The sequence below is a fragment of the Cucumis melo genome, chromosome 9 (assembly GCF_025177605.1).
Source record: "Cucumis melo cultivar AY chromosome 9, USDA_Cmelo_AY_1.0, whole genome shotgun sequence".
Taxonomy (NCBI): Eukaryota; Viridiplantae; Streptophyta; class Magnoliopsida; order Cucurbitales; family Cucurbitaceae; genus Cucumis; species Cucumis melo.
This window is the reverse complement of record NC_066865.1, coordinates 19,528,846-19,553,221: the sequence shown is the minus strand read 5'-3', so window position 1 is coordinate 19,553,221 and position 24,376 is coordinate 19,528,846. Positions and strand designations below refer to the sequence as shown.

General features: G+C 34.3%; 4 protein-coding genes across 5 annotated transcripts; 2 read left to right on the top strand and 2 right to left on the bottom strand.

The window, feature by feature from the left end:
• The first annotated feature begins 3,268 nt into the window (after positions 1 to 3,268).
• Positions 3,269 to 6,858, top strand: LOC103504444 (glucan endo-1,3-beta-glucosidase 6). Its single transcript, XM_008468803.3, has 3 exons — positions 3,269 to 3,649; positions 4,767 to 5,287; positions 6,128 to 6,858. Exons 1-3 carry the CDS (start codon positions 3,309 to 3,311, stop codon positions 6,772 to 6,774), a joined length of 1,509 nt encoding a protein of 502 aa, XP_008467025.1. The 5' UTR covers positions 3,269 to 3,308; the 3' UTR covers positions 6,775 to 6,858.
• Positions 6,859 to 11,584: 4,726 nt separating this feature from the next.
• On the bottom strand, positions 11,585 to 13,338 carry LOC127151055 (uncharacterized). Its single transcript, XM_051090428.1, has 5 exons — positions 13,042 to 13,338; positions 12,888 to 12,953; positions 12,447 to 12,809; positions 12,264 to 12,359; positions 11,585 to 12,172 (listed from the first exon to the last, which is right to left on the bottom strand). Exons 1-5 carry the CDS (start codon positions 13,174 to 13,176, stop codon positions 11,627 to 11,629), a joined length of 1,206 nt encoding a protein of 401 aa, XP_050946385.1. The 5' UTR covers positions 13,177 to 13,338; the 3' UTR covers positions 11,585 to 11,626.
• A 1,708-nt stretch (positions 13,339 to 15,046) lies between these two features.
• LOC103504433 (E3 ubiquitin protein ligase RIE1) lies at positions 15,047 to 19,211 on the top strand. Of its 2 annotated transcripts, none has more exons than XM_008468797.3 (5): positions 15,047 to 15,861; positions 16,540 to 16,659; positions 17,659 to 17,791; positions 17,900 to 18,049; positions 18,719 to 19,211. In XM_008468797.3, the coding sequence occupies exons 1-5, from the start codon at positions 15,356 to 15,358 to the stop codon at positions 18,878 to 18,880; spliced, it is 1,071 nt and encodes a 356-aa protein (XP_008467019.1). In that variant the 5' UTR covers positions 15,047 to 15,355; the 3' UTR covers positions 18,881 to 19,211. The 2 variants fall into 2 exon arrangements, with proteins under 2 accessions (XP_008467019.1, XP_050946384.1); XM_051090427.1 differs by having other exon boundaries at positions 15,053 to 15,861; positions 16,552 to 16,659.
• Positions 19,212 to 19,825: 614 nt separating this feature from the next.
• Positions 19,826 to 24,053, bottom strand: LOC103504426 (ankyrin repeat-containing protein At2g01680). The gene is made up of 3 exons (XM_008468790.3): positions 23,332 to 24,053; positions 21,299 to 21,708; positions 19,826 to 21,028 (listed from the first exon to the last, which is right to left on the bottom strand). Exons 1-3 carry the CDS (start codon positions 23,642 to 23,644, stop codon positions 20,156 to 20,158), a joined length of 1,596 nt encoding a protein of 531 aa, XP_008467012.1. The 5' UTR covers positions 23,645 to 24,053; the 3' UTR covers positions 19,826 to 20,155.
• Between the last annotated feature and the right edge of the window lie 323 nt (positions 24,054 to 24,376).

Below are 24,376 nucleotides of genomic sequence, written 5' to 3'. Positions count from 1 at the left end.
AGATTCTATTATAGGATTTTTTAGTAAAATCGACGTGGGTCGTTATTAAAAAAAAGTTAATTAGGAAACTTATGAAATATATATTAAATTTTGAGTTTAAAAGAAATAATTTTAAAGAAAAAAAATCTAAATAATTTAAAGAGAAAATTAAAAAAAAAAAAGATTTCAGAATTATATGTAATTATGGTTAAAAGTATTTTAAAGTTTTCAAGAAATTTTCAATGAAATGAAGGTCAAATAGAAATATTATAAACCAAATCAAATATATCACACAATAAATTAGGCAAATAATGTAAACTATTTACGGCTCGTGTAACAAAGTCCATAAGGTTAGTTATTTTTTAAATATTTTAGGTTTGCCCTTCCATCTTTCTATTCTTTCTCGCGAATCGTCCTCCTCCTGTTATTTCGTCTTCCCTACGATTTCGTCTTTCTTCTTTATTCTTTTCTCTTTTTCTTTTCTACGATTTTTTCCATCAACTTTCTTATTTTTCAATTGTTTATTTATATCGTTTAATCTTTCCATTGTTTTTTTTTCTTTTCCTCTTCGTTTTTTCGCTTAAATTTCTTTCCATCGTCTTTCTACTTTTCCTCTTCTTTTTATCGCTGCGATTTCTTTCCATCGTTCTTCTTCTTTTCTTTTTTTTACACATTTACATTTGGTAGCCAAATCTAAACGATTGTGTACAACAAAATAGCAAAACCTAAAATATTGTGTATAAAGAATCTTGAAAAAAAAAATCATTTAGATTGGAGTAGCCAAATGTAAAGGATTGTGTAAAAAAAATAAAAGATTGTGTATAAAGAATCTTGAAAAAAAATCTTTTAGATTAGAGTAACCAAATGTAAACGATTGTTTAGATTGAAAAAAATCTTTTAGATTGGAGTAATCAAATGTAAACGACCGTTTAAAAAAGTAAATAATCGTGTAAAAAAAATAAAAGACCATGTATAAAAAATCTTGAAAAAAAATCATTTGGATTGGAGTAGACAAATTTAAACGATCATGTAAAAAAGTAAACGATCGTGTAAATAAATCTAAACAATCGTGTACCAATTTTTTTTAAAAAAAATCATTTAGATTTAGGACAATCGTGTAACAAAATTAAATGATGGAATTGAAAAGATAAATTGTAGCTATATCTAAACGATCGCGTATAAGTTATAGCCATATCTAAACAATCACGTATATATTAAACCATATCTAAACAATCGACTTGTAGCCGTATCTAAACAATCACGTATAAATTATAGTCATATCTAAACGATCGCATATATATTGAACCATATCTAAACGATCGTGTATAAATTGCAAATATATTACGCGTGCGTTATTGATGGCGTGGTTGACGGGACATTTTTGGTATTTTATACTGTGGTCTCTGAACTTTTTCGTTTTTGGAAATGTTCTATAGAGTGTAAATATTTTGAGGTTTTTTTATATTTTTGAAAAGACTCCTTAAAAAAAGATAAATAAAATAGGAGAAAAAAGAAGAAAGAAAAAATGGTGAAAGGGATGAAATAATTACATGGTAGAGACCATTTTTGAAATAATCACATGGAAGATAAATAAAATGGTTAAGAATTTTCCGGAATTGAATGTAAACATATTTAACCTTTCAATTACATGGTAGAGACCATTTTTGAAATAATTAACAAGAATCTAAATCACATGTTCCATACCAGATTTTAAAATTCTTAATGAATTTTGATTTTGCCTTTTTTTTTTTCAATTAACCTCAAATTTTACCATTTAGTCCAATTCCCCTCTTTATTAGTTGGAGAGATTAAAAAAAAAATGGTGAAATGGATCTTAAAAAAAAAAAAAGAAAAAAAAATCATATATAATGAAGTGAGTAATTAAGGACTAAAAGATTACCATATTTTTGTAAAATAATTTTCAACCTACTTGTTCTTTTTTCTTTCAAATATTTTTACAAACTACCCTATTTGTATGCTTAATTTTCTTTTTCGAGTTAATAAGTTGTAACAATTAAATCCAAGAGAGAATAGGTACGTTTAGGACTCCACGAGAGAAGCTTCCCAGTCGAGCAGAAAAGTAAACAACACTAATCACTTAGGTAAGATGCAAAGTAGTATCATGGTCGATTTCTATCTTAAAACAACTTTAATTATATAATTTTTAAATAATTTTATTGTACAATAACACAACATGGAATATTTTGCATGAATTAAAAACTTGTTATTCTAGAAGTCAAGGTTGAGATAGGAATAAAGGTACAACTTCTTTTCTTTAGGCTATATTTGAAAGTGAATTTTGAAGTTTTAAATTTTTTTTTTTCATTTTCTAAATCATTTTGAATATAAAAATTACATTTAAAAGTATAAAATTAAATATTAAATCACATGTTTGAACACTAGAAACACAAAATGCGAGTGTTTATGAAAAATCGAGACTAAAAGCATAATTATAAAACTCACAAGCCCAAATTAAATCAAAAGTTGTCAAATCTCAATAATAAAATGGGTAATTATAATAGATAGCAATTTTTATAATAATTATTAAATATGTAGCAATATTTTTAAAAAATTGCAAATATAGGAAAATCTATCCGTGATAGAGTCTATCATTGGTAGACTCTTATGATTTATCAGTGATATACCAACATTTGCAGATCAGCGATAGACTTCTATCATTGATAGATTTTGACAGATTTTGCTATATTTGCAATATTTAAAAAATGTTATTATATATTTAATTATTTTGAATATAATTGCTACATTTGCAACTATCCGTAATAAAATTGGTAACATTTTGAAACCTAATAACCAAGATCTTATGAAACTAGTAACCAAACTATGATCAAAAGACCAAAAAGATGCTTTTCCAAACCACACCTTGTAGCCGACTTAACCAAGTATAGGTAGGGTTCATAGACTAGGTTATATGATGAAACCCCCTCCACGTAAATATATATATGATCTTATAATAAGGGAATTAGAGTAGACTCCAAAATATTCGTTTCTTGTCACACATATGCATTATAATATATACATACATACATATATATATATATATATATATATATATAAACATTTAATCAAGAGTGTAGAAAGAAGAATCATGGATTGGCAATACGTGTAGATATTTTCATGGAATAATAATAGGAAGAACCCAATTCCTTTTTCGTATCTTAATGCAATTCCTTGCCTTTTCTTGCCCAAAAGGGATTGTCTTTGTTGTCTCCCCCATTAACTTTTACACCCATATTACATTTAAAAACACCTAAGCTGCAAATCATCCAAATCCAACATTACATTACATTACACACACAACAAAAGAATATATGGGACGCTCAAAATTATGGGGATCGTTATTATTGGTAGTTTGTTGTTTGTTGTTTGTGAAGGGTGGATGGGGGTTTGCTTGCAATTGGGGGACACGGTCGAGCCATCCGCTCCCACCCGATATTGTCGTTAAGTTGATGAAGGACAATGGGTTCAATAAAGTTAAGCTATTTGAAGCCGATCCAGGTGCACTTCAAGCTCTTGGCAATTCCGGTCTTCAAGTCATGCTTGGAATTCCTAATGAGTTCTTAGCATCGCTTGCTAGTAGTGTACGTGTTGCGGAGAATTGGGTCGCAAAAAATGTTTCTTATTTCGTTTCTAACTTTGGTACCAATATCAGGTAATAATTATTCAATAATAATTTCTTTTTTTGTTACATATATTTTTATTTTTTATAAAAATAATTAATAAAATTCTAACAAAGATAAAAAAAAATTATAATTAAAGAAAATGTGAAAAAAAAAGAAAATTAAAAAAAAAAAACTGATTACTAAATAAGGTGTTTATTTTTATAAATGGGTCAACATAGAGAAGGATGAATATATTTCCATGAAAAATAGTAAATTGAAAAAAAAATTAACATTAATATTAGCATGGTAGGAAATATAAACGTATATATTGATTAAAATGTTGAGGCCTAAAATTTGAGGATAATTATAGTATGGAGGTGTTGATAAATGATATGGCATATTGTTTTTAATATATTGGTGCAAATATCTCAAATGAAAACATGCACATTGTTGAAGATTTTGTAAAATAAATTTCTTTAACCAAAAATTTTAAATGTGTATTATGAGTACTCAACTTATTAAATTAATTAAAAAAAACTTGTAATTTAATATAATTTGTTTTTTAAAAAAATTATTTTAAATAATAATTTTTAAAAATATATTTATAAATATAAAAAAATATCACAATCTAAATTAAAATAAATTATTATATATATCCAGCGGTTCACATTATATATTATAAATATTTTAATTTACTTTCCTATAAATTTTATTTAAGATTTATTGGGATGTCAACAAAATAAAGTACTAAAAGTTAAAAGAGCAGAGAGAAAAATGATAAATATTATACTTTGATGGGTAACATTCATATTACACAATTGTTTGAATATAATTTGATAAAAGTTAGAAAGGTTGAATTAAGAAAAGAAACTAACTAAACGGTTGATTAACCAAAAGAAAATGAAAGAAAAACTAACTAAATTTAGAATGTTTATGAACAAAAATGAAACAAAGCCTAAAAAGTGGACAAACCCATAAAAGAAATTGAAAGCAATTTCCAAAACAAATAATGGTACAATACAACAATAATGAATAAACTGTAATCACATTGTATTAAACAGTTACAATTCATGGTACATATATTCATCTCCATGCTTCTTATCTAATCACAAAAATAATTTACATGATGAAAAATTATAATTAAGTATTTTTCTTGTATTATTATAGGTATGTGGCGGTGGGAAATGAACCTTTCCTAAATGCATATAATGGTTCATTTCTTCAATCTACCTTTCCAGCTTTGCAAAACATTCAAGCTGCTCTAATAAAAGCAGGTTTGGGACGGCAAGTGAAAGTGACAATCCCACTAAATGCTGACGTTTATGAGACCAGCAATGGCCTCCCATCAGGTGGCAACTTTCGACCGGACATTCGAGATCTAATGGTCAACATCATCAAGTTCCTCAATAACAATGCCTCTCCTCTCACCATCAACATCTACCCTTTCCTTAGTCTCAATGCCGATCCACATTTTCCTAAGGAGTATGCCTTCTTTAGCGGCAATGCTGCACCCGTCATTGATGGTTCAATCTCCTACACTAACGTTCTCGATGCCAATTTCGACACTCTCGTCTCTGCTCTTGAGAAGAATGGTTTCTCCTCCATGCCCCTCATTATTGGGGAAGTTGGATGGCCAACAGATGGAGATCCTAACGCCAATAAAGCTAATGCTCAAAGATTCAATCAAGGTATGTCAATTATCATTCAACTCAAAAAGTTGATAATTAAGGATTTAATCTTTTGATGGTACTTAATCTTTTAACTTTTTTTTTTCCAAGTCCAATAACATGTATAGAGAGAATTTAAATCTTCTGACTTATTGATAAAAAATATCTACACTATTCTAGTTGAGTTACAAGCATCTTTAACAAGTCGATGTGTTAAATAGATTTACATGTTACTTATTGAGAGTTAGAATTTTAAAAGAGTAAACGAGGCTAACTAGAACATAACTTAGGCTATCAAATATATATCCTTCATAAAGAGTTAGAATAGTTTCACTCTACACAAGAATTTTTTTTAATCCTATTTACTCTCATTTCTTTATTTTTATTTTAATATATAAATTTTCAAAATGTCTGTGCTACTCCTCGAAGTTTAAAATCAATTTCATTTTAGTCCACAAAATAGCAAATGTCTATTTTAATTAGCCAATCTTTTAAAACATAATTATTTTGATCCTCCTTTTTAATTCATTTGTGACAAATTAATGATGCTTTACCATGTGACAAACATATTAACTTAAATATGATTTCAAAAATAGTACATAATTCCAATGACCAAAATAATTATTTCTGTAAGTTAAAGGAGAAAACATATGAAACTTTTATAAACCAAATTAGTCACAAATCTAATTTCATCCTACTTCAACAACATTAGCCAACTAGAAGTTAGTTTGGTGTCATCTGTAGCTTCAAATTTTCACACCCATTTGTCATATTAGATTAGAGTAGTATAATATTTATCAAAAAAGAAATGTTACTATACACTTAATTGTGAGTTTTAAAAGTGGTGGTTGTTGCATTTAGGTCTAATCGAGCGAATCAATCGACGACAAGGTACACCAAAGCGGCCAGTTCCAACAGACACGTACATCTTCGCCATAATCGACGAGGATGCGAAGAGCATTCAACCAGGAAGTTTTGAGCGACATTGGGGAGTTTTCAATTACGACGGAACAATTAAATACTCTTTAAACATGGGGAATGGAAAGCAGTTGGTTCCAGCCAAAGGAGTTCAATACTTATCCAAACAATGGTGTGTAATGTCACCACAAGCGAGTCTCTCTGATCCCAATATCCCCAATAGCGTTGCTTATGCTTGCGACCATGCAGATTGCACGAGCCTAAGCTACGGCTCTTCTTGTGGCAACCTAGATGCTAAAAGCAATGTTTCGTATGCTTTCAATGCATATTTTCAAACAATGAATCAAAGTCCAAATGCGTGCAAGTTTTCAAACTTAGCAACAATTTCTACGGTTGATCCATCTCCGCCTAATCAGGGTAATAACAGGGATGGATGCCGATTTGGGATTATGATTGATACGACGAAGAAACGTCGTCTTGCACGACCACCAAGAACTTCGTCGGGGACTAGATTGAGAATAGGGCAAAAAAGTTGTTGGTATTGGATCAGTTTCCTTCTTGTGCTCTCCATTTTGATTATGAAGAATTGATCTCTTGTATAAAATTTGTTGCCAAGCCCTTAGGTTTGGGATTTTTTTTCCTCTTTCTTTTAAATGGAATATTGTATTTGTTCATTTCATAACTCTCAATTGTAATATTATGGGATATCTTTGATTTAATTGTCTAAAAGATAAAACATCCAAAATGACAAATGCCGCTTTGATAATTTCATCCTCGTGTGCATTACCGGTATTAGTAAAGAGTTTTTTTACCTCTTCCTCCTAGTGGCTACAGTTTTTTCTCGTCTTCCATGATCTTTTTCTTTCCCACCTGACATCCACACATTTTTTCTCATCTCCCACATGTCTTCTTTTTCATTAGGCACAGTCTTCTTCTTCGTTGTCTTCATCTCCAACATTGAGCGACACCAACTAAAATGGGCGAGACGAAAGAGAGCACTACTAAACGTGCAAGTCTGAAAGAGATTGAGTGAGACGAGAGAGAGCGAGACAATACCGCTCTATCGCGTGCACGTGAGTGCATTTTGGTAATTCCACTTGATGTCGGCAAAGGGTTATTCCACATTTTTTTAAAAAAACGGGTAATTCCACATTTTTTCTCCAATTTTTGGATCATCCATGTCGAACTCGGTATCTTTCTATTTTTTATTTTTTTTAAATATAGAATGCATCTATAAAATTTCTCGGTTCAATAATGCATCTCTAAGTTTTCACCTTTGAAAAGTTTTATTGTTAGTACGTGGGTGGAAACAATTGTTTTATATCACAAAATTTTGTCCTTATTACTTTTATCTTATTTATTTATTTATTTATTTTTTTTTTAATATAACAATTATTGTAAACATATTAAACTTGTGACATTTAAAAACTTAATATCATTCAACCTTTCAAGGAAAAAGTCAAATTTCCCTGGATAGAAACATTTATCTACGGCTCCAATACCTTCTTCATTCATTTTCTAATCTCTTCATTGATCCACTTAAATTTTCTCATTTCCTCTCTTTTTCAAGACCCCTACCCCTAGCTCTTAATTCCATTTTTTTAAAAAATATTATTCTTCCATTTCTAAAATTATCACCGTCATTTTTTATGGATTTGAAATTTTAGATTTTAAATTTATTAAAAAATGTTTTATAACAAACAATGTTTTGGCTAGCCTAAAATAACAATATTTTTTAAAGCTCATCCATATTCTTTTTTACACAAAATACATAATATACTTTATCATTTTAAAAAATGGTTAAAAATAGTAAATTAGACAAAATATTTACAAGTTTGAGTGTAATTTCAGATTCTATCAATAACAAACATTTGATAAAAGTTTATCGGTTTCTGTCATTGATAGAATCCAAAATTTTTACTATAGCTTATAAATATTTTAATTTATTTTATTATTTCTAGAAATTAATTTAACCTAAAAATTAAATTTAGTGTAAGTATCATATGTACTTAACTATTAATGGTAACGGTTTTATTGTTAGTAATTTAATCAATATCTTATTAAAAAGTTATATAAATTTATGCAAACTTAAAAGATAAATATAAAGACTATTTTTATATATAATAAAATAAATCGAAATATTTATAAAATATAATATGATTTAAAATAATTTTGGATAAATGCAAATATAATTAGTCATCATCAAATCAAAATAACACAACCAACCATACCAAGCTTTTATTTTCAACAATTTTATTGGTCATCGATTCAGTTTGCGGTATGAAGAACTAATTTTCTACAAATTTTTGGGTCAGGGGAGTTGTGTTAAGACGTAAGCTTATCATCATCACTCTCACGGATCAAGTTGAAAAAAATCAGACAATGTTATTTGAGACATTTTTGGGAAATTGCCAAAAATAGGTTAAAAAAAGAGATTTAAATGAATTTTGGGACAAGTTTTCAAAAGAAAGACTTTTAGGACAATTTGGGTGTGAATAGACAAAAATGCCCTTCCTTTCCTTTCCCTCTTCCACGTTGCTTCTCTCCACCATCGATTCGTTCTCTTTCGCGTATAGTTCCGTTTCCCTTCTCTTTTCTTTCGTGTAGAACTCCGGCCATCGTCAGTTGTTCATCGTCACTTGCCCATCGTCGCTTGCCCATCGTCGCTTGCCCATCGTCGTTTGCCCTTCGTCGCTTGCCCTTCGTCGCTTGCCCTTCGTCGGTCGTTGTCCAGTGCATTTCGTCGCTCCTATTCGGACCATTCAATCAACTTCGAGCGTCTTATTTAGGTGAGTTTCATGTATAACCGATTTTCAATTTATCTGCTGTAAGTAAATGTTTGTTAGGGTATTTGGTGCTATTTTCATCCGTAATTGTCTGGTTTTTGGAATTGGACTTATTTGCCGTAAATTAGTTTAGACAAATTTTGGTTTTAGGTTCTTAGAAAGTTCAATGTTCAATGGCTAGTGAAAAATGAATTGAACTAGAGGATGAGGATTTAGTTGGATCAAATAGAGGAGGAGTAAGCAATAGGAATAGAAGGAATTAAGGTTTTTTTTTTTATCTCGCATTTTTTTTTTATCTCGCACTTATCTCGCACGTATCTCGCACGTTCCAAACTTTCACTATTTATTTCAAAATCAACTTGGTACACCTCCTAATCCATTTAGAGCTATTCTTTGCATGTTTAGTAACTCTCTTAGGCCCTCATGCTTTATCTCGCACGTATCTCGCACACATCTCGCACGTATCTCGCACACATCTCGCACGTTCCGAACTTTCACTATTTATTTCAAAATCAACTTTGTACACCTCCTAATCCATTTAGAGCTATTCTTTGCATGTTTAGTAACTCTCTTAGGCCCTCATGCTTCATCTCGCACGTATCTCGCACACATCTCGCACGTATCTCGCACACATCTCGCACGTTCCAAACTTCCACTATTTATTTCAAAATCAAATTGGTACACCTCCTAATTCATTTCTTTACATCTTGCACGCATTTTGTAGGTTCTTAAGTTCAAATCAATTTTTTAAGATACAAAAGTACTTAAGGTAGTTTAAGGATGGCACATGTTCGGATTTTAGTGCGTCACGGTGGTGAATGGGATGAGGGACGAAGAAAATATGAAGGAGGAGTGTTAAAAGGCATTGTTGTCCCTAAAGAAATAACACACAAAGATTTACAGTCTGAACTATATGACCTTGCAGAAGTTGACCCTACAAAGTTTGACATAAAGATAAGATGTATATATGAGATCAAAGGGGAAAAGGAAGCTCCTCCATTTGAGTTAAGCAATGACCGTGATTTGAAGTTTTATATTCTTAGTGAAAATCCATTGGAGGTCCCCCTATACCTATCGTTTGAGCCTACAAGCAATCGAAGCATGAAAGTGTTAAACAAAGATTACAATTCAGTATCTGGGAGCAACCAAGTTCAAAATTTAAACCCTCATCCTCCTCCAATTGGAATGGATAGATTAGATGAGAATGAAGTTGATATTGGTGAAGTCGAGGGTGGCTTGTGTCATAACATGATAGGGACCAATTCGGCTATATGGGAATCATATGAGTCATATCATTCAATAGATGATACTTTTACATTGGAGTCAGTTGAGATGTACAATGAATTGTTTGACATCCCAGAACAAAGAGATGCTCCTACAAAAGATTGCAAAGGAAAAGGTAAAGTTGACTACAGGTCCTCTAGTCGGAAGTTGAAGACAAAAGGAAGTGGCTGGTCGGAAGAAAGCTCTACAAGTGAAGAGTTGGATGTAGGACAAATATTTTTTTGCAAGAGAGATTTGTCAATGAGATTAAGTGTGTTGGCAATGAAAAAAAATTTTCAGTTTGTAGTAAAAAAGTCTACAAAAGAGGTTCTTTTCGTTAGATGCATCGACAACAAGTGTGGTTGGAGATTGCGAGCGGTTAGACTGAAGGATTCAAATATATTCAAGATTAAAAAGTATGTGAAAGTTCATTCATGTTCTCTTGAGTTTTTGAATCGTGACCATAGGCAAGCAAAATCTGGTTGGCTATTGCAGCTGATATGAGAAAATGCAGGATCTACGTGTTCGACTCAATGCCAAATTATGTTGAGCAGAAACTTGTTGATGAAGCTCTTCAAATGCCTGCACGATGCATTGCCTCACTCGCGATTGCAATTGGAGTCAACCTCCATTCAGATCGTTTCACATATGGCCCTTGGCCAATACGCAGATCGAAGGCCACATTACAGAAAGGGCGTTCATTGGATTGTGGAATTTTCTGTACCAAATTTGTTGAATGCCTTGTAACTGGTAGTGACCTTGGTTGTCTAACTGTGCCAAACATGAAACTGTTTAGACAACAATATGTGCTGGAACTTTGGGCCAATAAATACTTTTGTTAATATTTGTATTCGTTTATATCATTTTTTTATGTAATTTTTATAGAGAGAATAACATATTATAATTTTAAACTTTGTTATAAAATAAATACTTTGTGATATTTTCAATTAAACGCGACCAAAATTGAGAAAGAATATTTGAGTTAATATTTGTATTCGTTGAGTTAATATTAAGCGATCGTTTAGTAAAGTCTAAACGATCGTTTGGTAAAGTCTAAACGATCGTTCGGTAAGTGTAAACGATCTTCTTAATAAACGATGTCTAAACGATCTTCTTAATAAACGTCAAAATATTAAGCGATCGTTTAGTAATGTCTAAACGATCTTTTGGTAAAGTCTAAACGATCGTTTGGTACAGTCTAAACGATCGTTTGGTAAAGTCTAAACGATATTCTTAAAATCATAAAAATATTCAGCGATCGTTTAGCTACAAGTAGTTTTGCAACATAGAGAATAATCAATACTACTAATTGAAATGTCAATTGATACTAATTGAAATGCAACATACACAATAATAGAACAGCCAATTGATACTTGTGATTTATGTTAATATTTCAATACATAGGAGTGTTGGTCCATACTTGAAATGCTAATTGTTTTCTAAAGTATGACATGTTTTCTTGACATAATGTATCTAAACCAACACCAGCAGCTATGTACTCAAAATACTTAATTGCGAATACGCCACAATCACAATTATTTCGTTGAAGTGGAATTGGGTCAACAATGACAACTGGCCAAGGTTCCTTGTATGTCGATGATCTACCTCTCCTATCAAAGAAGCCAGTACTATCTAACAACTTTGGCACCAACTGTCGAATGGGCAGTAATATGTTTGTCATCTCTTCGGCAGTTGTAAGTGACGGAAGCGAATCCCATACCTTCACTTCACAACTTACCAAATCCAAGCATAATAGAACCCAATGGTTGCCATGGACATTGAATGGAGAGTAAACGTAATCAACACTTGCCCAAGGATCTTGGAAGTCCACTTTTGACCCGACAACATAGTCAACCAACCTATACTCTTCGTCCCAGTCAAACGGGCGATTCTCTTTAATACATTCTTTGTATAGGGGCCACTTCGAAACTAAAATGCGCTGCAAAGAAAAACATACAAACGCAAATATCAGACCGAAAGACAAATATCAAACGCAAATACATACATAAAGTAACGAGACGATTACAAACCATAAAGATTGTGTCCGCAGTTGTGAAGTTCTGAGAAGAAGGTATCCCGGCTGCCTTAATCTTCAAGCGAATGAAAAGAAAAAGTGCATCCAAATGCTAATACAAACAAAAGTAAGCAGTAAATGTATAGAACCATAACAATGATAAAATTATAATTGCATAAATGATAAGATAATCCCATACCTCATCCGACAACCACCGGCGACACATAAACAAGTCTCTGAAAAAAGCCTTCGATTTTTTCCCATGAAAGGTTTCACGCAGCTCATCGTCTGTACGCTTGTCTGTAATCCACGCTCGAAGTCTATCTAAATGGACGTCAAGTATTTTGTGCATAGGATCATAAACAATTGCTTCAGACTCAGAGGTGCTGGTGGTTGATGTCAGAGACCGTTTAGGTAGAGTTGTGAATGGGGTTGATAGGTAAACACTTGCACGCTTCCTACGGGCGGGCCGAACGTGTGGTCGTTGAGTGAGAAATGGTTCTATCTCTATGACGTCCTCTAAACCAATATCAACCTTCTTCTCCAACACATCTTCGTCACCCTATGGAAGCTCATAATGCATTAGTGTATATAATGATAGAAATTAAACATCAATATTAGCATGAACATGGAACCAAACCTTCTTTTTAACTTCAATGTGTTCATCCTCCAAGCCTTCGGACACCTTGTGGTCCCCTTCGTCACCCTATGGAACCTCAAAATGAATTAGCGAGAACATGGTTACCAAATATGAAACAACTAACGTGAATACACTTAACAGTTTCATTCCTAACCTTTCTTTGAAGTCCAATGTGCTTCAATATGGTTGACATCAGGCCCTTCAATTCGTCAATATCGGATTTTATAGTATTAAGTTGGCCTTCAACAACCGCTACTCGATCTTGGAGATTTCGAATAGCCTTTTTCATCTTAATCTTGGACTTCTGTTTCTTACTCTTTTTCAACTCATCTTCATCGTTAACAACTTCTCGTACTCTTTTTGAACCACCATTCTTCGACTGAATAATGGTAGATGAGCGGAAGTTTTCAAAAAGTTCACCTGAAGCAATTTTCAATTGCTCCTCTTCAGGTGTCATCTCAATGACCGCCTTAATTATAAACTGCAAATAGAAAAAGGCAAATGTATTTAGGACAAAGAAATAAGCACAAAATCACGCGATCCTTAAGTAAGTTACTATTGCTTGCTACTTACCATTGGCGAGTCAAACACCTGGCTTATAGTTTGGGACTTTGGTGATTGTTGGCACACCCACCTCAGCATTCGTGGTATGGCATGATCGTTTACTTTATCTACACCACATCCAATGATGGTTGGTATAGACTCATATGCCCAAACCTATTCCACATTTGACAAACAAGTTTAGAAAGTGCCACAAGATATATATAGATATATAAACAAGTGGTTATACAATCGTTTGAAAACAACTATACGATCATTTAACATAACTAAACGATCGTTAAAAAACAACTATACGATCGTTTAACATAACTAAACGATCGTTAAAACAACAACTAAGCGATCGTTTAAAAGAACTAAACGATCGTTTAAATAACTAAACGATCGTTTAAAATAACTAAACGATCGTTTAAAATAACTAAACGATCGTTTCAAATAACTAAACGATCTTTTTAAAGTTTTGAAGTAAGAAGTAAGAAGTCAAATACCTGTAATGCATGCGGAAATCCATTGATAGTATATTTTTTTGTCTGTGTTGATTTCTTCTTTCCCTTGGCATATTGCTTGTCCAAGGCTCTTTTCAATGCACTTAGCGTGCGTACAAAAACAATCCGACCCCAATCATAATTATTAAATGAATTCCAATCATCAGCAATCTTCAAAAAACCAATGTCCACTTTGGTTCGCCTATCTTTTCCCAACAAAGATATCTCTATAAAGTAGACTAAAGCTAATTTGACGATATCATCGTCATCACCCTCGTATTCCAAAAATATATCTTCTAAGTCGCTAACGTAAACACAGTCCTTGTCTTTGAAAAACTTCTCCAACAGTCGACTGTTCCCACCCAACTGAATATAGTCCTCTTTAGGACCCCATAGTCCAGTTACGATGTTAAACTCTCTCCTACCGAAAGTACAAACAACGCCCCCTAGTAGGAAACTTATAGAATCCTTTCCTTCATCTTCCACCTCCCTTAACAGTAAGTAGTGGATGAGTGGCCCATTGAAGACAATATTTAGGTCCAAAAAGTGCCCAAACTTTGTTTTCCTAAATAAGGCTAATTGATCGGGTTTGAGTTTGGCCTTAATATTATGTGTTGTCTTTTCCAAATGAGACAAACAGCTTACTAGGGAATAAAAATGATGGGAAGGATTAATCTTGTAGAAGGGTCCGTCGGTCGATGTTGAAGTCGATGTCATGATTCAAGCCAAGAAAAAGCAAATATATTGAAAATGGGTTACAGATAAAACTCACTGAAATAAGAGAACACGCTCAAAGTTGATTCTTAGGTTCGAAAAGGAGAAGCGACGAAATGAACTGCAGGACCGACGACAGACGAACAGTCGGAGTATCTTCGAAGAGCAGAGCGGGAAATTTGAAAAGCCAAAGAAAGGAGATGTTTTTTTTTTTTACTTCAGGTGTTCTATGCGAAAGAGAAGGGAAAGCGAACGTGGGTAGGCGAAACAATCAATAGAGAGCGATAGAAATTTAATGAAGGGCATTTTTGTCTATTCACACCCAAATAAAGTCTTTCTTTTGAAAACTTGTCCCAAAATTCATTTAAATGTCTTTTTTTAACCTATTTTTGGCAATTTCCCGACATTTTTCTTATGTGAAGGCCCTGTGGAAGAAGTGAGAAGAAACAAAAATGGAGAGAGAGAGAGACGGGAAGAAGAACCAAACTGTCCGAGGCAGGCACCCCTGTAGGTAACTCGTAATTTGGGAATGAATTTTTCTGAAAAATGGACATCAGACACACTCCCATGGAACGGATTCATGTGGATGATGATGATTCTTCCATTACTTTCTAGACCGACAAACCATCAGAAGAACAACGTTTTCCTTCTCAGTCCACAACCCCCATCTCTTTAAATCAATTCCCACTTCCCCCCTTCTCCCCGCCGACCATGTCTTCCCCATCCTTTCCTTCTTCCATGGACCCTCCCGCTCAACAGATCCCTCTCTTACCTTCCCGTCAGCCCCCCTCCAACTCTGACGCCTCCACTTCCCCAATCGGCCCTCTTGCCCTTCTCTTGGGTCGCGCCACTGGCCGCCGTGGAACTTCAATGCTCGTTCGTGAGACGGCGGCACGTGAACTTGAAGAGCGCCGCATCGATTGGGGCTATTCCAAGCCTGTGGTTGCCCTTGACATTACGTGGAATTTAGCTTTTGTTTTCGTTTCCCTGGGTGTGCTTATTCGCTCTGTCCATGAAAAACCCAATACGCCAATTCGGCTTTGGATTGTGGTTTATGCGGCTCAGTGCTTGGTGCACGTTGTGCTTGTGTGGTTTGAGTTTAAGAGGAGGAATGCGAGGAGGGCTAGGGATATGGAGACGCAGCAACAGCAGCAGCCTGATGGTTATGTAACTAATGAAAGCGATGAAGACGATGGTGGCCAAAGGAGTCTTTCCAGGTGAGTGAAATTTCAGTTATCTCTACTAGAGATAATTTTGTTAGTTTTGAACTCAAACATTGGATCTTTTTACTGAAATTTGATATGGGGTTGAGCTCGCTTTTGATTGAATTACGAGGCCGTCGATCATCGACTGATTGTATTGGATGGAATTCAGCTCCTCGTGTGGAAGACAGTGTTTGTAGCATTGTAATATGATTCAATTCTCTGTTTCAGCACCTTCTGATACAAATGATTTTAGTGTTGTATTTTTTATATCGTCCTTGCCCGTGCATTTCTGGCTTCTTAATCAACATAAAAGTTGATTCTAAGGATAACGTATAAAGATTTATGATTTCAGAAGAATTAATGCAAGGGTTATATAGATAGGATAGACAAAAGGGTGAAGAGAAATCAACCAATTCCCTTTTTCTTTAGATTAAGAAAATCTATTAGGTACTTCTATTAGTCCACATATATAATACCAAATATCTTCTTCCCTTTCCATGACAAAAATTAAATTGGATTTCCTTTCTCCAATTTGCTGTTATACTTTCCCACTTCAATTCTTTCCAACTAATTACGGTCCAATCTGCAATTTTATTTATCATATGTTGCTTCAGTTGTACTTATAGATTATTGATTATTGATTTGATGTTTATAAGTTGTTAGCATGTAATTGACTTGACCGATGGGCAGTGTTGCGAAAAGATGTGAGTCAGTGAACACTCTGGTATCGTTAATTTGGTGGTTGTTTGGCTTTTATTGGGTCGTTGCTGGTGGTAACATCCTCATGCAGAATGCTCCATCTTTATACTGGTATGATTTTGAACCATATGCTGGCTGCACATCCTATGTCAAATATAATTTTTGTGGATGTATTTTTCTTTCGGTTGCTTGTAATGTGGTTCTCCTTGAAGGAAATCTCTGTCAACTTTTGCAGTCCTTCCCCCCTATTGGGTATTATTGAGACTTCAATTATTTTAGTCATGCCCTGAATCGTTATCATTTTAGGATGGCGTTTGATGCTCAGTTTCCTTCATTCTCGAATGTCTTAAATTAACTGGGGGTGGTAAGCAGGTTTCCTTTTGGCCCAAAACGACTGGAAAAATTGTTCGAATTGACCTGACCTGATTAATTTTCAGGTTTGCACTTTAGCAAACCAAACTGCCTAATAAATCATGCTTATCGAAAAAAACTGTCTCATTTCAACTGGTTTCAGCGGTTTTTCCAGTTTTCTCTTATGCCATTTAACTAGCCAACTTTATATTATATTTTGTATGTAAAAGTGGCCAATGGTTTCCACTTTCCCTCTGGGGGGAAATAACACTTCTTATCCCTGCTATTGTTTTCGTTTGGCATATGTTTTAAAATGCAATAATAGTGCCCCAACTTTTCAATTATAATTTTACTTAGTCTCTTCCTCAAAAGCTTTATTAATTAAGAGTCATCAATATAAACTAATACAAACTTTTACATGGATATCAGATATGAGCTGACAAAAGAGTTGAGGGGGGCTTTTCTTTGTTTTGTTTTGTTCCCCCCCCCCCCCCCCCCCCCCCCCCCCTTCTTTTTTAGGTCTGGTTTCACACTTCTTGATGTAAAACTTAATAACATAAAACTTTGGTCATTTTAGAGAGACTAATGGAGTTGATCATGAACATAATTGGAGTGGAACCTTGATACATGAAAGGATTTAATTAAATTGAGAGAATTCGAAGTTCTTATTGTTATCATTTTATTATTTAGTTGGTTGGGAGGGGGACATGCATATTTTATATCATTCATCTGTTTTAAAATTTTCTGAATTTTGTGCAGGCTGGCTGTTGTATTCCTGGCCTTTGATGTGTTCTTTGCAGTCTTTTGTGTTGTTTTGGCATGTTTGATTGGAATTGCTCTCTGTTGCTGCTTGCCTTGCATTATAGCCATTCTTTATGCTGTTGCAGGCCAGGTAAGAGGAAATCCCTGTTTCATAGCTGTCACAGAGATGTTAAGCGGCCCATGAAACCTACTAACTTCTTTCTTTCTTTCATTCTTTCCCTCACATGTAACTAAACAGGAAGGTGCAACCGATGCTGATTTAAGTATGCTTCCTAAGTACAGATATCGAGTGTCCAATGAGCCATCTCCAGGGGATGGGTTAATGGTTCCAGTAGAGACTAGCAGTAGATACTTGACGACTGAGCGCGTTCTATTACGCGAGGATGCGGTGAACTCAACTGTTTTATCTTTCTTTTTTAAGTTTTCTTTAATATACTTTTCCTGTTATCCTCACTGGTTCAGTTTTATATATATATATATATGTATGTATGTATGTATGTATATATAAGGTGTAGATATCGAACTACAGAGTTTACATATTGTGAGTGAACACTGAACAGTTGGTGAAAGGAAATCCCTCGGCCACTTCTTTCTGTAGTCTTACATATTTATCCGTAGTATTTTATTTTTGAATTCAACAATATTTGTGGTGGGATTGAACTTTTGACTTCTTGATCTAGATTACATATTTTATTTCAATTGAGTGTTGGGAAATTGCTGAGGTATCATTTCAGTATCATGCCTATTATATAGATATTGGTTAGGGTGGTCAGCATATATAAGATGTGGTTGACAGCCAGACAAAAACATGTAAATGGCATCTCAATAATATTAATGACAATAAGTATCAAGTGTAATTTAAATTTTAAAGATAATTAAAACCTTTTGAAGTTTTAAATGCCAAGCAGACGTATTAAGTGCAGGGGATAAATTTATAATTAAGCTCTAGGGAGAGTATTCAATTAGAATGACCAACTCGATCTTTCTCCTCTTGCTTGAACTAATTGTCTTTCAGAATACCAACATTTAACTTTCATTCTTCTGCTCTTCGTTTCAGGAGTGCTGTATATGTCTTAGTCCGTACGAGGATGGAGTCGAGCTTCATGCTCTTCCCTGCAATCACCATTTTCATTATGCGTGCATCACAAAATGGCTGAAGATGAATGCAACATGTCCTCTGTGCAAGTATAATATTCTTAAGAATAGTGAACCCGTGTAATGCTGAAGATGAAACGATGCAGTGAATTCCTGGTATGTTTGCGATCCTTGTACATATGAACCAGATCGTGGTCTTGCTGCATTGTGGTCTACACTCGTTGCCCTTTTTTTCTTTAATTTTTGCTTCTAATGGGGGGGAGTAGTTAGTTCTCTAGGCTGTTCAAATTGTGTTTATGCTGGTTGATTTCCGTTGTATTTTATCAGTCTACTGGTTTGATCTGTAGCAATAATTATGAATGTCTTTCTGGTCAATGTGTTCAGAATAACATTTATTATTCAACTTCTAAAATTCTCTACCCAGCTATTATATGTTAATATGTGATTTAGTTTAATGTTTTTGAGTATTTTTCGTTTGATTTTCCTTGATAAAATGTACTTTTAGTCTCGAGGTTTGAGTTTGTCTTTTTTATCTTTGAAGTTCTAAAACCAACATGTTTGCCTTTCACATCTGCAAAATACTTTTAAATAGTCCATGACTTAATTTTTACTAGATTGTTATGTTTTTAGATAACTGTATTAGATAACATTTATATTGTTTTAGATTAGTTGGAAATTCAGTTTAAAAAATATTATTTAAATTGAAAAATACTAAATCTTAAAATAGTACTCTCTCTAACGTGCCCTAACCATGTAAAAAATTCTGAACTCTGAAAAAGGTATTCTGGAGGTTGTCATTTCTTGTTTGAAATACATCTGGACTCTCTCCAATGTGCCCTAAAATAGTACTCTCTCCAACGTGTCTTAAATGTGTAAAAACCTCAAACTTCAAGAACCAAAATTACATCTTGTCCTTTTTTAAATGTCTGGACTGATGAATGTTTTTTGATAAATTTATTGACATAAGCTTGGTGAATTGATTAGTGCAAGAAGTAACTTTTTAATTTCTAACATCTTCCCCCATCTAACGCTCTACTTATAAGAAAGAAAACGTTACTGCTCTTCTGACTTTTGAAACAAAATGAGTTCATATCTGGGTAAATTAATGTTTAAGTATCAGATTTAAAGAAGAACGCGAAGAGGAAAACACACAGTTGAAGAGACTTTACTGAACTTAGTGTTCAAACTTCTGCAACTTTCCTCGTAAATATACAGCATATACACTCACATTTACTCTTCCAACTATAAACCGTCGAAAAAACCAACCTTCATTATTGTACTTGTACTCCCATCGCGTCCTACCAAACACGATGAGGTAACAGATCTACTTTACAACATATCTATATAACTATGTGCAGGAATCCCATATTTTTCAGGCTCGAAACTGCTGAAAGGGTATCTATAGGGCATAAATCTTCTCGAGGTCGGAGTTGTAATCATCATCATCAGATATGTTAACCGAGTGAGGCCATGAGAAAGACTTGCTTCCACTTGCTCGTCTGATTCGTCTTTGAGAGTCACTGCTAAAGATACCAAAATGTTGTCGAAAAACCAAGTAGCACATGCTTGCAAGAGTTGCAACAAGAATTGGAACTCCGACAAGGGTAATAGCAAGAGCCATCCATGTTTCATGCCCTACAACAACATAAGCGATTGATATGAAAGCCCCTGAAGTGCAAGCGCAGGCAGCCCACATTAGCTTGTTTACGACTGATACAACCTGCTTTTGAGCTGTCGTGTCCCATGCTACCAAAGTAATTTGAACTACCACAACGGCTAAAGATATAAATAGAGATGTAGTGTTTAGAAGGCAAAATACTTGGAAACCCATGTTATCAGCTATATTTGCCTTTCCAACGTCTTTTCCATTTTGTATGTACTGACCCGGCAAATTGAAGATGGCTAGGAATGCAATGGATGCGAAAAGAACAGCCACAACCGTGATGGAATTTGTGGTACTCTGAACAGCCTCTCTGTGGAGCTTCTTCAGTTCTTTGACAATGCCAGAAACTCTCCGACGTGTTTTTTCGTTTTGGATAAGTTGAGAGTGAACCTCGTGCTTGATATCACTGACTGTCCGTTTGAGCTCCATTGCTTCATCAACTTGGCCAACATGCCTTGCATATTTGGCACCAGCTTCAGCCAATGCTTCTTTAATCTCCAGTGAAGATTCACTGTATTGCAGTTTGTCAGCCAAGTCCATAGCAGTCTCCCGTTGGCTATTGATTGCATTGACGTCAAGCGATGTAAAGCTCAGCAAAAGGCTTACAATCTATGAAAGAACAAACAAGGCATGAATCAAACAATACAAACAACTTGTTGTTTTAGAAGATTTAATAACAAAAAGGATTCACAAACAATCAACAAATGAATTGTTAAGCGGGGAAGGCTCAGCTCAAGTCCAAACTGAGAAGTTGGCGTTCTCAGCTTTAGTCCAAACTGAGAAAAGCTGATGCCATCGCTTATCTAAAGTAGACATCGCTTATCTAAAGTAGAAATCTAATTTTAGAGCTACTTGCATTTTTTTAAGAATGTGTGATACCTCTGATCGACACTTTCTAGTTGCTATATGCAAAGCTGTATTTCCCATCTTGTCTCGTTCATTCAATATAGAAGCATCAACCTGCAACAGCTCCTCGACCGCTGCAGTGCTCTGGCCTTTCACAGCCATGTGAAGTGCAGTCTGGGATTTTTTGTCTTTAATTGCAACTATTCCAGGATCATGATCAAGAAGCGTTTTAACGATCCGAAGTAGGCCATACCTAGCTACATTATGCAGAGCTGTCTTTCCATTCTTTCTTACAATTCTCAGTGTACTAACATCAGCACCTAAGATGGCATTAACTACTTCCAAATGGTCTTGTACAGCAGCTGAATAGAGGGGGCTTGTGTTTGAAGAGTCACATGACCTGCAAAGCTCCGGCCAAATGGCCAAAAGCTCCTTTACAATACCTGAAACAAGGCGAACATTCAACTCTCAAGGACCCTCCAATGGATTATAATTTAAGCAAGATCCATCAGTAGAGCGTGAAGTCTTTCAACTTTTGATGTATAATAATCATGTTATTCACTTCAATTATCATATACCATTACAATCTGTGATAATCTCAAACTTTATAAGCCACAGACATTGGAATGACTAAAAGAGATCTACACCCAACCAATAAAACTTATATTGTTGTTCAAAAACATAGCCGGCATGAACCTGACCATTTATAAAGGAAACAAAGTTCATAAAACAATCAAAATTTGCAGGATATCCAATTTGGATTATTTTCAGCTGCACCATAATTTAAAATCTGAGAACCTATAGTGTAACTATAACATGAACCAGAGATTAATCCACCATCAAGTTACAGCCGAGTGTTTACTAATCAAGGTCAAACTCCGGCCTACACAAATAATGTGCTAGTCTTCCGGAAAGGGGCAGAGCCAGAAAAAAGTGTATGTTTAACATTAATCTACGAATTCTGAAATTTTTTAATGACAAAATTAGAGTAAAGATTCAAAATCTTTGACTTTTTACTACAATTTTTTATACAGCCTCCCTCCTTTCTCCTTTGCTCCGCCCCAGCCAGCAGAACTTATCGAAAAAGTTGTTGTGCACTACCAAAGGGAAATTAGAACATAATCATTTCCATGGCAATGAACATCAGAACAAACAAAAGTCCACGCATCCATACCCAAGCCAAGGTAATGAAAGATCAATAAGTTAAACATATAAAAAGATTGTGACAACATGAAACTTGGACTTCTTTTTCCCAGACAGTTAAATAAAATCCCATGTGAGAAGCAAAAATCCAAAGGACCTAAAAAGGAAAGGAAGAAATTATGGTAACTTTGGTTCTGTCATACTTTTTCAGAAAAATAAAAGCGTCAACCAAAAGGGGTTTTAAATCTGTTCCCTGAATGTCCTTTTTATTTCATTTCAATCCCTAAAATTTCAGTTATTCTATCTCCCTTAAACTTTTCGTTACTGTCAACTTTCTATAAATAACTTATTATACCTAAGAATAGATGTAGGGATATTTTTATGTTTCGTTCACTGATTTTGTTGAGTAGCAAGTGCTTCAGTTGTCTGAGTTTCTAAACAGATTCAAACTTTTCTGAAAGATGAATGAAAAATTTACAACTAAAATAGTTTCCACAAAGGTCAGATACCGACATAGAAAGTTGTAAATTCTGTGACCAAATTAGGATTTAACCCACTCAAGAAACTTACCCAGATTTTACTAAAGAAAACAATTAAAGCAGAATACATGGTTTCTCAATCTGGTGGATGGCACAAACTTCAAAGTTTTTCACCTTTCTTCTTTCCCTCTTCCCCCACCCACGCAGGAGAAACCAAGTATGACCTTCAACACTTCAAACTAAAATTAGAAAGAAAAATAAAAAAAGCTCCCTAGTAGCGATCAGCCAGTGATTGCACCAGGTACAGCAAATTACAATCTCACAATCAACAGGTCGGAACCCATGAAGCCGAAAAGTCAATCATTTGTTCAAACCCCAATTGGAAACTAAACAGAGCCAGAGAAAAAAAAAAAAGTAAAATAGTTCAGACTTCAGAGCAAGTACCTAGATGGCCACGCTTAGCAGCAACATGAAAAGGGTGCAAATCAGATTTGGACCTAATCTTCAGGATCTGAACAGTGGAAAATTGAAGCAAGTAGGAAAAAACATCCTCAAGATTATTCTCAGCAGCGACATACAAAGGCGTCTCCCCAGCATCGTTCTGCATCGCCATCAGATCGGTAATCGAAGAACCCTCAGCCTGGTCATCTCCACTCAGCTTATCCAAAACCTGTTTAACAGCCTCAAGATCCCCCGATCGAACAACAGAGAAGAACGATTGATGGGTAATGAATCGCAGAGTCTTGGATTCCATCATCCCTAACCTCCCCGAATTTCAATTTTGAGAAAAACCCACGAAGAATTCGAAAACTAAATTGGGGTTGAGGGAGTAAATGGGGAGAGAAGAAGAAATGGGAAAATGAAAGAGAAGTGATAATTTAATGGAGGGTTGGCTTTCATAAGCATGAGTAGTACTACAGCGACCCATTATGTACAGTAGAGAAGTAATAAAGATGAAAGTGAAATGGGAGAATGTTTTTGTTTGTTTGCAGCGAATTTGGTCTTTATCACAAGGAAAGATGACGAGATTATAATATTGGATTAACGGTGGAAGTGGAAAAGATAAAGCAAAGTCTCCATGTGAGGCTCTTTGCTCTGATTCATTGAAATGATTAAAACCGCGTCATTCTCTTCGCGGTCTCTCCTCCTCAAATTCTTACTCTCCGTAAGCACCATCTCACTTGTTTACTTAAGCTTGAAGAAAGGATTGTAATAATAATACATCCTTTCATCCTCCAATTTTTAAAATGTACTCTTTCAGCCTTTGAATTTTTAAACATTCTGTAAAGTTGAGGACTAAAGAAGAACACATCTTTTAGATTTAGAGATCATAACACACATAACCTTACAAACTAGAAATGTAATTTTTTTTAAACTACAAAGAAATGCTGCTATATTTCCAAAAGTTTGAAAAATGAATCTAAACTTTAAAAAATGGTTCAAAAACTCTCTAACCATCGGGTTTCATTGAAGCTTTGTTTTCGAAATA